Source organism: Aquarana catesbeiana, linkage group LG07 (assembly GCF_042186555.1).
Source record: "Aquarana catesbeiana isolate 2022-GZ linkage group LG07, ASM4218655v1, whole genome shotgun sequence".
Classification (NCBI taxonomy): Eukaryota; Metazoa; Chordata; class Amphibia; order Anura; family Ranidae; genus Aquarana; species Aquarana catesbeiana.
The window spans coordinates 135,952,115-135,965,312 of record NC_133330.1 but is presented as its reverse complement, the minus strand read 5'-3'; the positions used below and the strand labels follow the sequence as shown (position 1 = coordinate 135,965,312).

General features: G+C 44.6%; 1 protein-coding gene across 3 annotated transcripts in view; it reads right to left on the bottom strand.

Annotated features, from left to right (window-relative positions):
* TCF20 (transcription factor 20) overlaps positions 1-13,198 on the bottom strand; it is a 430,416-nt gene that overhangs the window by 135,799 nt on the left and 281,419 nt on the right. For all 3 annotated transcript variants that reach the window (XM_073592696.1, XM_073592695.1, XM_073592697.1), the window contains one exon: positions 845-894. In XM_073592696.1, coding sequence (XP_073448797.1) covers positions 845-894 — 50 coding nt within the window. The remainder of the gene's footprint in view (positions 1-844; positions 895-13,198) is intronic.

The following is a 13,198-nucleotide window of genomic DNA, read 5'->3' as shown; positions in this document are numbered from 1 at the left end:
TCCATCTCTTTGCTGAATATATGGGGATGTCTCTTTGTTGAATATGTGAGGCTGTCTCTTCGCTGCTTTGAAAAGTACACTGCTGTGGAGGAACAAAGCAATGCTGTGTCTCCATCATGCTCCAAGTCACAGTAAAAGAAAAAAGCTAGCAGAATGAAAAAATAAATAAATAAAAGGGGTAGAGACCCTATCCGAGTAAAAGCACCCCAGGGAACCCAATTACTTTGCTTAGAAAACTGCCCTACTCAATGCCAGCCTGTGATCAGCAAGTATGGAGCTGGAAATGGGTAAGACCTCTGTGATAAAATTATTTGATCTAGTTGTCTGGTATGACACCATACATGCAGCAAAGTTCAGCAGTGGATACAATAAAGCTGTTAAGGCCACCACAGTCCTAGAAAAGGCAGGGCTTTCGCAGTGAAATATCCTATTTTGTGGGCAGGAAAGACAATGCAGTCTGCTGGCTGCTGGGATGAATATTCAAGATCTAGTAGTATTCTCTGGCACCATCAGAATCTGCTTGACAAAATATTCTTTGGATAAAAGTACAAATCCACATAGCCGGAGAAAGACATTAAATTTTTTTAGGTCTTGGCTTGTGCTGCAGCCACTAGATGGAGCTGTGCCCTTCCTGCTTTGCATAGAGTCCAACCTGCTAAATGCAGCAGTTACACATATACATAGAATAATGAAGATCTTCTGCGTCCTTGAGTGAATGCTGGGGGAAATCATAACTTTTTTTTAAGACATATTTAAAAAAAACTTTGTGGCATGCCAATCAATATTTCTTAATTTTTTACATTATATGCACGAATGAATTAAAGCAAATGGTTTAGTGACATACCTTGTGCTTGGGGCAACGTACAGAGAAGTTCTCTTCACTAAGTAAACATTCTGCAAGAAAAGAAAATTGAAATAAAATTCAGCATTAGTCTGTATTTGTTCAAATGCATAAAACATGCTAGATTACTTACCGTATTTGCCGGCGTATAATACGAATGGGCGTATAAGATGACCCCCTATTTTTCACGTGAAAACATAGGTTGTGGGCTATACTCGCCGTATAATGCCCCATACACACGATCGGAAATTCCACCAGCAAAAGTTCGATGTGAGCTTTTGGTCATAAATTCCGGCCGTGTGTATGCTCCATCGGACAGAATTTCCGCCCGCAAAAGATTGAGAGCAGGTTCTCTATTTTTTCGACGGAAAAAGATCCTATCGGAAATTCCAATCGTCTGTAGCAATTCTGATGCGCAAAATTCATACGCATGCTCGTAAACAATTCGACGCATGCTCGGAAACATTGAACTTCATTTTCTCGGCTCGTCGTAGTGTTGTACGTTGCCGCGTTCTTGACGGTCGAAAGTTCCAAGAACTTTTGTGTGACCATGTGTATGCAAGACAAGCTTGAGCGGAATTCCGTCGGAAAAACCATTCAAGGTTTTTCCGATGGAAATTCCGATCGTGTGTACGGGGCATAAGACTACCCCCCTTCTGAGGCAACACCATTTTAAAAAAAACATTTTTATTCTCCCCGGCTACGGCATCATCTCTCACGTAGTCGCCTACTACTCCAATAAGAAAGAACCATTCGGGTATATAGGAATGGTGTGAGCAATACTCTCCATTGTCTGAGCCCACCACATATTTACCACCGACCTAAATGTAGAAACACGGGTATACTCTACATCTGCCACAACAATCACTGTTATTCCAACAAGCGTTAAAGTCTTTAGTTGACTGGCCACAATGCACGGGGGAATTATTAAATGAGAGGCCCCAATACTATGAGCCCTCGGATTTACAGAGCCTTGCAAAAGTATTCACCCCACCTTTTACCTATTTTGTTACATTACAGCCTTTAGTTCAATGTTTTTTTAATTATATGTGATGGATCAGAACACAATAGTCTAAAATTGGCGAAGTAAAATTAGAAAAATTAATACATAAAACTATTTTTCAGAAATAAAAAACTGATAAGGGGCATGTGCTTATGTATTCACATAATAATTCACATTGTAAGTCACATAATTAGTGAAATGATGTCTACCTGTGTGCAATCTAATTGTTACATGATCTGTCAATAAATATGCACACCTTTTTGAAAGGCCCCAGAGGCAGCAACACCTAGGCAAGAGGCACCACTAACCAAACACTGCCATGAAGACCAAGGAACTCTCCAAACAAGTAAGGGACAATGTTGTTGAAAAGTACAAGTCAGGGTTAGGTTATAAAAAAATATCCAAATCTTTGATGATCCCTAGGAGCACCATCAAATCTATCATAACCAAATGGAAAGAACACGGCACAAACCTGCCAAGGGACGGCCACACACCAAAACTCATGGACCAGGCAAGGAGGGCATTAATCAGAGAGGCAGCACAGAGACCTAAGGTAACCCTGGAGGAGCTGCAGAGTTCCACAGCAGAGACTGGAGTATCTGTACACAGGACGACAATAAGACGTACGCTCCATAGAGTTGGGCTTTATGGCAGAGTGGCCAGAAGGAAGCCATTACTTTCAGCAAAAAACAAAATTGCACGTTTTGAGTTTGCGAAAAGGCATGTGGGAGACTTCCAAAATTTATGGAGGAAGGTGCTCTGGTCTGATGAGACTAAAATTTAACTTTTTGCCCATCAAAAAAAACAAAAAACGATATGTCTGGCGCATATGTCAACACATCACATCATCCAAAGAACACCATCCCCACAGTGAAACATGGTGGTGTCAGCATCATGCTGTGGGGATGTTTTTCAGCAGTCGGGACTGGGAAACTGGTCAGGATTGAGGGAAAAATGGATAGTGCTAAATACAGGGATATTCTTGAGCAAAACCTGTACCACTCTGTGTGTGATTTGAGGCTAGGACAGAGGTTCACCTTCCAGCAGGACAATGACCCCAAACACACTGCTAAAACAACACTTGCGTGGTTTAAGGAGAAACATGTAAATGTGTTGGAATGGCATAGTCAAAGCCCAGACCTCAATCCAATAGCAAATCTGTGGTCAGACTTAAAAATTGCTGTTCACAAGCGCAAACCATCCAACTTGAAGGAGCTGGAGCATGTGGCAAGCTCATAGAGACTTATCCATAGCAACTTGGAGCTGTGATAGCCGCAAAAGGTGGCTCTACAAGGTATTGACTTTAGGGGGGTGAATAGTTATGCACATTGACTTTTTCAGTTATTTTGTCCTATTTGTTGTTTGCTTCACAATAAAAAAAACAAAATCTTCAAAAGTTGTGGGCATGTTCTATAAATTAAATGATGCAAATCCTCAAACAATCCATGTTAATTCCAGGTTGTGAGGTAACAAAACATGAAAAATGCCAAGGGGGTGAATACTTTTGCAAGGCACTGTATCGTCTTATTTACGGTCGGGGGACTCAATTGTCCTAGCCAATTCCTCAATCGACATTGTTCTCCATGACACCTACTACGTAGTTGCCCACTTCTACTATGTCCTAACCAGTTATGCTGGATGTGCGGTAATACTGCATGTAGCTTCGGATACATACAGTATACACCGCTGAGCCAATCCCGGCGAGCAATGTATTCTATTAATGAATACAAAGCTTGCTCGGATTGACAGAGGCTGTAACATCATTAGCCTGCGCCTCTCTGACTCTCAAAGCCAATCCGAGCAGGTTACTGTATGTAGCCTGCTCGGATTGGCAGAGGTTGTTACTCCAATCTGAGCAAACTCTGTATTCATCAATAGAATACATCGCTCGCCGGTATTGGCTCAGCAGTGTATACTGTATGTAGCTGAAGCTACATACAGTATTACCGCACATCCAGGGGGCATCCGGAGGGCGGCATTTTATACCAGGCGCCTAAGACGACCCCGGATTTTTGGGCGTTTTTGTGTAAAAGGTCGTCTTATACGCCGGAAAATATGGTACTACAAACAAAATACAAATGAATTCTTACAAAGTAAAAAAAGATCACTGATATTTTATATGTGATCCAGCACTTCCGGGTAGGGGGTGCATGCATGCACAGCTGCTGCCCCAGCTGTGCCATTTGCTACAGCACAAGCTGATCAGTGGATCCCGGCCAATGATTTATGGCCAGAGACAGCTGATCAGCTGAGTGCAATTTGTTTTGCACTCCTGTGACCCATTTTCAGTAGAGAGTGGACTAAAGTTCGTTCTCTGCAGGCGTCAAGGATATCAGTCCAGACACCACATCATCCAGACAATGGAAGTCTGGATCCACCAGGCGCCTGGACTGACACCCGTCTCAGCCTCTCAGCGAGCCGCTGAGAGGCTGAGATAGCCGCTCCGCCCCTCAACAGCTCAGCACTCCAATGAGCGAGGAGGGAGATGAGCAGAGAGCTGTGACTGACAGTTTACAGCTCTCTGCTCACAGAGCTGTAAAAACTGAGTGATCGGCGGTGTTCGCTCGGTTTTCAGTGCAGAGACGCTGGAGGACAGATGCAGCATCTGACCTATGCTTCATCCACCTAGGTAAGTATAAATAAAATTAAAAAAAAAGAAACCCTTACTGCTCTTCCCTATGGTTGGGAAGATACTGGGTAGTTTACTAAAGGACCACAAAGATGAGGTTTTGCTAGAAGAAAACATTTTAAGCAAAAGTCAGCACTGATTTATGAAAGACAGAAGTTGTTATACAAATCTGATTTCTTTTTATGAAGAGGGGAGCATAACCTTGGAAAAGGGGTGGCGGTGGTATACTTAGATTTTGCAAAAGCGTTTGACAGTTCCCCACACAGAGCTAATGTGTAAGGTAAAGACTACAGGCTTGGAAATATCAGTGTGTAAATGGATAGAAAACTGGCTAAAAGCCCGTATTCAGAAAAGTATTGGTAATGATTCATACTTTGAAGGATCTAAGGTTATTAGTGGTATACCCTAAGCTTCAGTGTATTGACCCTTGTTTTTTAATATACTTATAAATGATATAGGGTCTGGGATTAAAAGTACCATTACAGTCTTTGCAGATGACACCAAACTATGCAGGGGAATAATATACTTACAGGGTGTCTCCAACTTACAAGCCAACCTCAATGCATGGTTTAATTGGGCAACTGTGTGTCAAATGAAGTTTAATGGTGAAAAATGTAAAGTTATGCACTTGTGGGCTAAAAATATGCACGCATCATACACACTAGGGCGAGTACAACTGGGGATATCAATGGTGAAGGATCTGGGTGTTCTGGTAGATCATCACAAGCAAAATCCGTTCTTGTATTAAAAGAGGTATGGACTGCAGAGACAGAGATATCATTTTGCCCCTGTACAAATCATTAATAAGACCTCATTTGAAATACGCAGCTCAGTTTTGGGCACCAGTTCACAAAAATAATATTGGGGAACTGGAGAAAGTGCAGAGAAGAGCAACCAAATTGATAAGAGGCATAATGGAGCTCAGCTATGAGGAAAGATTAGCTGAACTGAGTTTATTCTCTCAAGAGGAGATTAAGGAGAAATATGATCAACATTATGTATAAATACATAAGTGGTCCATATAGTGAACACTTTGTAGAGCTCACCCTAAGGTCATCACAGAGGACAAGGCAGCACTTTTTATGTCTGGAGGAAAAGAGCTTTAATCACCAAATATGGAAGGGCTTCTTCACAGTAAGAGCTGTGAAAATGTGGAATAGACTCCCTCAAGAGCTAGTTCTGGCCAGCTCAGTTGAGTGCTTTAAAGACCTGAATTCTTTCCCAAATGGACATAATATAACTGGATAAATGGATTTTTAAAACAGCTTACCTGGAAAATCCTTTTCTTGGAGTACATCACGGGACACAGAGCACCATAATAATGACTATGTGGGTTATACGCTTACCTTTAGGTGATTGGACACTGGCAACAAATAGTAAGACGGTTCCTCCAATATAACCCCTCCTATACCGGAAGCACCTCAGTTTTGTAGCAAGCAAGGACGATCCAAGAAAGAGGGGAGGGACCTCTGTGTCCCGTGATGTACTCCAAGAAAAGGATTTTTACAGGTAAGCTGTTTTAAAAATCCATTTTTCTTTATCGTACATCACGGGACACAGAGCACCATAATAATGATTATGTGGGATGTCCTAAAGCAATGCATCTGAGGGGGGGGGGGGACACATTATCCATAAGCCCAATGGGCCTGAGATTATAAAGCTGCCTGCAACACGCTGTGGCCAAAAACAGTCTCCCCTTGAGATCTCACATCCACCTGGTGAACATATGAACTGAAGACCAAGCGGCCGCTTTGCAAACCTGAGCCATAGACACCTGCTGGCGTACTGCCCATGATGCACTAATTCCTCTAGTGGAGTGTGCTTTTAAATCCCAAGGTGGAACCCTGCGCTTTAATCCATACGGATAATAGTCTGACGAATCCACCTGGATATAGTTGAACTAGTTGCCGGCTGTCCTTTTTTAGGACCCTCAGGCAAGACCAAAAAACAGTCAGTCTTCCGAAAGGGAGCTGATGTTTTCAAGTAAACCTTGATCGCCCTCACCACATCCAGTGAGTGAAGCGACCTTTCCTCCCTAGCCTTAGGGTTTGGAAAAAAGGAAGGTAAAATGATATCCTGATTCAAACGAGATTTGGAAACTACCTTCGGTAAAAAATCCGGACAAGGGCGCATGACCACTCTGTCCTGATGAAGAATCATAAGAGGTTCTTTGCAAGAAAGGGTGGCCAATTCTGACACCCTTCTAGCCGATGTTATAGCCACCAAAAAAAACTATTTTTTTTTTTTGGTCAATAGGACAAAAGGAATATGCCTAATAGGTTCAAATGGTTGACTCTGTAAGGCTGACAGTACCAAATTTAGGTCCCAGGGACATAAAGGTGGTTTAACCGGCGGCCTCAAGTGTGTTACTCCCTTGACAAAGGTTCGCACCAAAGAATGGGATGCAATTGGTCTTTGGAAAAAAAACAATAAGGCCGAAATCTGTCCCTTAATTGTCCCTAAAGCGAGCTTCAAGTCTACTCCTGCTTGAAGAAAGGCCAGAACTCTTCCAATCGTATACCTACGAGGGTTCCATTTCCTCTCCTCACACCAAGAAATGTACAACTTCCAGACTCTAGAATAGATAGCTCTAGAAACCGACTTTCTAGCGTTTATCAAGGTAGACAAGACTGAACCCATAATACCACGGTCTTTCAACAGTCTGGTCTCAATAGCCAGGCCATCAAATTCAGCAACCGTAAAGAAGGATGGAATATGGGTCCTTGAGACAACAGATCTGGACGGCATGGAAGGACCAATGGGTCCCCTACTGCCAACTTCACAATCTCCGAGTACCAGGATCTCCGGGGCCGCTAGGATCACTGGTTTTTGCTCCTCCTGTATTCTGCGTAATAAGTGCGGCAGAATTTGGATCGGGGGAAAAGCATATATCAGAGAATACTGATCCCAAGGAACTACTAATGCGTCTATCCCTACCGCAAGCGGATCCTTGGTCCTGGAGACAAACCTATCCAGCTTGGCATTGAATCTGGATGCCAGCAGATCCACATCTGGGGTCCCCCAGTATTGGCAGATCTGTAAAAAAACCTCGGGGTGCAGGGACCATTCCCCTGGCAACAATTTCTGGCGACTTAGGAAATCTGCCTGCCAATTGTCCACCCCCGGGATAAGCACAGCCGATAGGAACGGCACATGTTTTTCTGCCCAAGCCAATATATGGTTTACCTCTCTTTGGGCTGCCCAACTCCTGGTACCTCCCTCGTGGTTGATATATACCACCACCGTGGAGTTGTCGGACTGGACTCTGACAGGAAGCCCCCGCAATCTGGATGTCCAGAATCGCAGAGCCAGACGAGCTGCCCGAATCTCCAATAGATTGATAGGCAGAGTCATTTCTGTCTGGGACCATATTCCCTGAACAGACGCCTCCTCTAGGACTGCTCCCCAGCCGAGAAGACTGGCGTCCGTAGTTATGACCTTCCAGGCTACTGGTGGAAAAGATTTCCCTTTTTTCAAATTGCTGGTTCTTAACCACCAAGAGAGGTTCCATAGTAACTGTGGAGATAGAACCATCGGCTGATCCAAGCTTCGAGCCGACTTGTCCCAGGCTGTTAGAATACTGTTCTGGAACACTCTGGAATGGAACTGTGCATATGGCACTGCGCTGAAGGATGACACCATCTTGCCCAGTAACCTCATGCACAGGCGAATAGAAGGTGTTAGTTCTTTCTTCACCTTCTGGACCAGTTCCACTATGGAGGCGACCTTTAAGGGGGGCAGAAACACCTTTTCTTGGGCGGTGTCCAAGACCAGACCCAGATACACCAAGGCTTGGGTCGGACAAAGAGCTGACTTGTCCAAATTTAGAATCCAACCTAGGTGTTGTAAAACCTGTACTGTCCTTGACACGCTTTGACTCAGCATGGGGCCAGAGCAATCCTTTAGGAGAAGATTGTCCAGGTACCCTACTGTGGGAGACCTTCTGAGACCTTAGGGAAGCCAACACCGGGGCCAACACCGAAAACCCTGGGGGCTGTGGCCAGACCGAATGGTAGTGCCACGAATTTAAAATGACTGCCTTCTACAGCGAAGCATAGGAACCTTTGATGTGGACCGAAGATTGGCACATGAAGATACGCGTCCTTGATATCTATGGACGCTAAATAGTCTCCCTTTCTCAGGGATTTGACTATCGAATGAACCAACTCCATGCGGAAGGATCGAACGTCTATAAAGACGTTGAGGGCTTTGAGGTCCAAAATGGGCCTTACTTACCCATTTGGCTTCGGCACAGTGAATAGGTTTGAGTAAAACCCTTTGAACCTTTCCTTGTGCGGAACCCTTACAATTACCCCCTGCTTCAGCAGATGCTGTAGAGCTAGGAATAGGTATTTTCTTTTCTTTGGATCTGACGGAACCCTTGAGTACAGAAACCAATTTGGGGGGGAATTCCTGAAACTCTATTCTGTAACCGTATTTTACAGTGGAAACGACCCATCTGTCTTGAACTAGTTCTTCCCAGGCATCCCCAAACAGCCGAAGCCTGCCCCCCACCCGTGAGAGTGGGGGCGCCCCTTCACAAGGTAGACTTGGAGTTGGGCTTGGGTGTCTTTTGGGTCCAGGGTTTCTTCTGACCCTGGGGTCTTTTAAACCCAGATGGCTGAGGCCGTCGATACCGCTTAGGTGAAGAAGCGCTAGGTCCTGGAGCATTGGGAATTTTATAAGAGGGTTGTTTCCCTTTATTTTTAACAGGGAGTAGGGCACTCTTTCCTCCAGAGTTCTTTTGGATGGTACCAGCTGGTTGGAGAAAAGCCAATGTAGCACCAATATTTAAAAAGGGCCCAAAAAACATCCCTGGGAATTACAGACCAGTTAGCCTAACATCAATAGTATGTAAACTCTTGGAGGGGATGATAAGGGACTATATACAAGATTTTAGTAATAAGAATGATATCATTAGCAGTAATCAGCATGGATTCATGAAGAATCGTTCTTGCCAAACCAATCTATTAACCTTCTATGAGGAGGTAAGTTGCCATCTAGATAAAGGAAGGCCCATAGACGTGGTGTATCTGGATTTTGCAAAAGCATTTGACACAGTTCCCCATAAACGTTTACTGTACAAAATAAGGTGCGTTGGCATGGACCATAGGGTGAGTACATGGATTGAAAACTGGCTACAAGGGCGTGTTCAGAGTGTGGTGATAAATGGGGAGTACTCAGAATGGTCAGGGGTGGGTAGTGGGGTTCCCCAGGGTTCTGTGCTGGGACCAATCCTATTTAATTTGTTCATAAACGACCTGGAGGATAGGATAAACAGTTCAATCTCTGTATTTGCAGACGATACTAAGCTAAGCAGGGCAATAACTTCTCCGCAGGATGTGGAAACCTTGCAAAAAGACCTGAACAAATTAATGGGTTGGGCGACTACATGGCAAATGAGGTTCAATGTAGAAAAATGTAAAATAATGCATTTGGGTGGCAAAAATATGAATGCAATCTATACACTGGGGGGAGAACCTCTGGGGGAATCTAGGATGGAAAAGGACCTTGGGGTCCTAGTAGATGATAGGCTCAGCAATGGCATGCAATGCCAAGCTGCTGCTAATAAAGCAAACAGAATATTGGCATGCATTAAAAGGGGGATCAACTGCAGGGATAAAACGATAATTCTCCCGCTCTACAAGACTCTGGTCCGCCCGCACCTGGAGTATGCTGTCCAGTTCTGGGCACCAGTCCTCAGGAGGGACGTACTGGAAATGGAGCGAGTACAAAGAAGGGCAACAAAGCTAATAAAGGGTCTGGAGGATCTTAGTTATGAGGAAAGGTTGCGAGCACTGAACTTATTCTCTCTGGAGAAGAGACGCTTGAGAGGGGATATGATTTCAATTTACAAATACTCTACTGGTGACCCCACAATAGGGATAAAACTTTTTCGCAGAAGAGAGTTTAATAAGACTCGTGGCCACTCATTACAATTAGAAGAAAAGAGGTTTAACCTTAAACTACGTAGAGGGTTCTTTACTGTAAGAGCGGCAAGGATGTGGAATTCCCTTCCACAGGCGGTGGTCTCAGCGGGGAGCATTGATAGCTTCAAGAAACTATTAGATAATCACCTGAATGACCGCAATATACAGGGATATGTAATGTAATACTGACACATAATCACACACATAGGTTGGACTTGATGGACTTGTGTCTTTTTTCAACCTCACCTACTATGTAACTATGGATATATTTATCCAGATCCTCGCCAAACAAGCGCTCTCCATGAAATGGAAAAGCTGCGAGTAGCCTTTTACATGGTGTCTCAGCAGACCAGTTCTTTAGCCACAAGACTCTGCGCATATGGATTGACAGTAATGCAAAACGAGACATCTGTTGGATTGAGTCCTTCAATGCGTCTACTGCAAAACATAAGGCATGAGGAATCTGATATCTCCTCGGCAGATTCCTCCTGGCAAGGTATGTTCCTTACCAACCTTTTAAAGCGATCCTTTAGGGATTGGCAAACCCCAATAGCTGCAACTGCTGGCTGAACTGCTGCACCAGCCACCGAAAAGGAGGCCTTTAATAAGGACTCTAGCTTTTTATTGGCCGGATCCTTGAATACCTGCGCATTATCCACTGGACAGGTTAAACTTTTATTTACAGAACATATGGCAGCGTCCACCAAAGGTGTGTCCCATTTCTTCCTGAACTTCTCCTCCATAGGATATAAGACAGAAAACCTTTTTGGAGGTAAGTACTGTATATCCTGTCAGGGTGCTCCCAGTCCACGTAAACCACCTGCTCCAGTAACGGATGCAAAGGGAACGCTTGGGAAATTTGCTGAGGTCGCAAAGATCCCAAAGTAGAACAGGAGAGTGCAGACTCCTGAACCGGGGGTAACTGAAACCCAATTCGTACCATCTCAATTAGAGACTGGATAAACAATTTTTGGGAATGGGAGGCTGAAATTGGCCCCTCAGAGCCCTCCGCCGAGGATCCCTCAGCCTCTCCTTCCTCTCGGTCTTTTATGACCACCTCTTCCAAATCCTCTGCCCATTCTGGTTCCATATCACCTGGACCCATCTGGCTATAAGAGTCCTGGTGCTCTAGTGACTCTCCACTTGGCCCAGGCTCAGGAGAGGGAGATCTATTACGCTTCCTCCCCCCGTGTTACAGAGGCAATCATGCCAGCAATTTTGCCCTCAAGGCCCGCTAAGGCAGATGCCAAATCATCTTTTGTAACATAAGCCGAGACAGGTATATTGGTAGTGGCCACTATGCCTGACAAATGCAATGGCTCAGCCAGGCCAGATGCCGCAGGTCTTTCAGGAGAAACTGAGGCTGCATCAGCATGGGGTTGGTCTCCTGTTTTTAAAGGGGGAACTCTCACCCCCGTGCTAGCCTTGTTCCCTATACCTCGTTTTCTGGAAGACATTGCTTACACACGAGGAGAAAAGGAGTACTCCCCACAAACTATAACCAGCCTTCAACCTGTCACCACTGTGTCCAAGACCTCCAGACTCACGTGCCCAAATATCGCTCTGTGCTGTCCACGCGCACGCCAGGAGCTCCTTCCCTATAAAGCCTTAGCTTGAGAGTGAGCGCATCAGCGTGATTAGCGGCATGCCCGCCACACGCGCCGTCCTGACGCACGCGCGCACACCAAAGGCGCGCACACACGCCGGTGGCGCACATGCAGCGCGCACGCGGCGCATGCGCACATTCGCGCACGCCCGATCAAATGCACGCCATACCAGCCATTTGTAAGACACAGGCTTCAAGGTTTACCAGCAGGTTTCAGAGGGAATACAAACATATATATAGTAAATTCCCAAAGGGAGTACTCACCATCCCAAGCAGCAGGGCCTGTTTTACCAGGCCCAATCTTCCCCCATCACGGCGGGTAGCACCTCTAAGGACCTTCAGGGACCGGGTGCCCCATATTTTTGGGGTCCACACCCCTGGACCTGTAAAGCACCCTTTAGGGTTTTACCTTGGGCAAGATTAACCAGGAATACCAATTTAACAAGGGTCCAGTGCCTATATAGGACACATTACAAGCAATACCTCGTTCTTGAACAGAGGTTCGGGTACCATTCACTTTAGCTTTTGTTATGCCAATCCGAATGGATCCGATTATGACGTTCTCAGTGGGACATCTTTGAAGAAAATTGAAGAGCTTCAACAGCCATGACCATCACCTTCAAGACACTGGCGAAAAAACTGAGGTGCTTCCGGTATAGGAGGGGTTATATGGGAGGAACCGTCTTACTATTGGTTGCCAGTGTCCAATCACCTAAAGGTAAGTGTATAACCCACAGTCATTATTATGGTGCTCTGTGTCCCATGATGTACGATAAAGAAACTAATATTTTATAGGTAAAGTTGATCCAGGAAATATGCAGTTGCCTGTAGGGGTTCAGGAAGGAATGATTTCCACTGCTGGAGCAAATTGGCTAATGTTTTATTGTTTTTTTGCCTTCCTCTGGATCAACTATGGGTATAGGATAGTCAATATGGAGTTTTTCTATGTGTGTGTATGTGTTGTTTTTTTTATATATTTTTTCTGTGTTGGTTGAACTAAAAGGACTTGTATCCTATTTCAACCAGAGTAACTAAACTTAACCACTTAAGGACCGAGCCTCTTTTTGAGATTTGTTGTTTACAAGTTAAAAACAGTTTTTTTTGCTAGAAAATTACTTAGAACCCCCAAACATTATACATTTTTTTCTAACACCCTAGAGAATAAAATGGCGGTCGTTGCAACACTTTG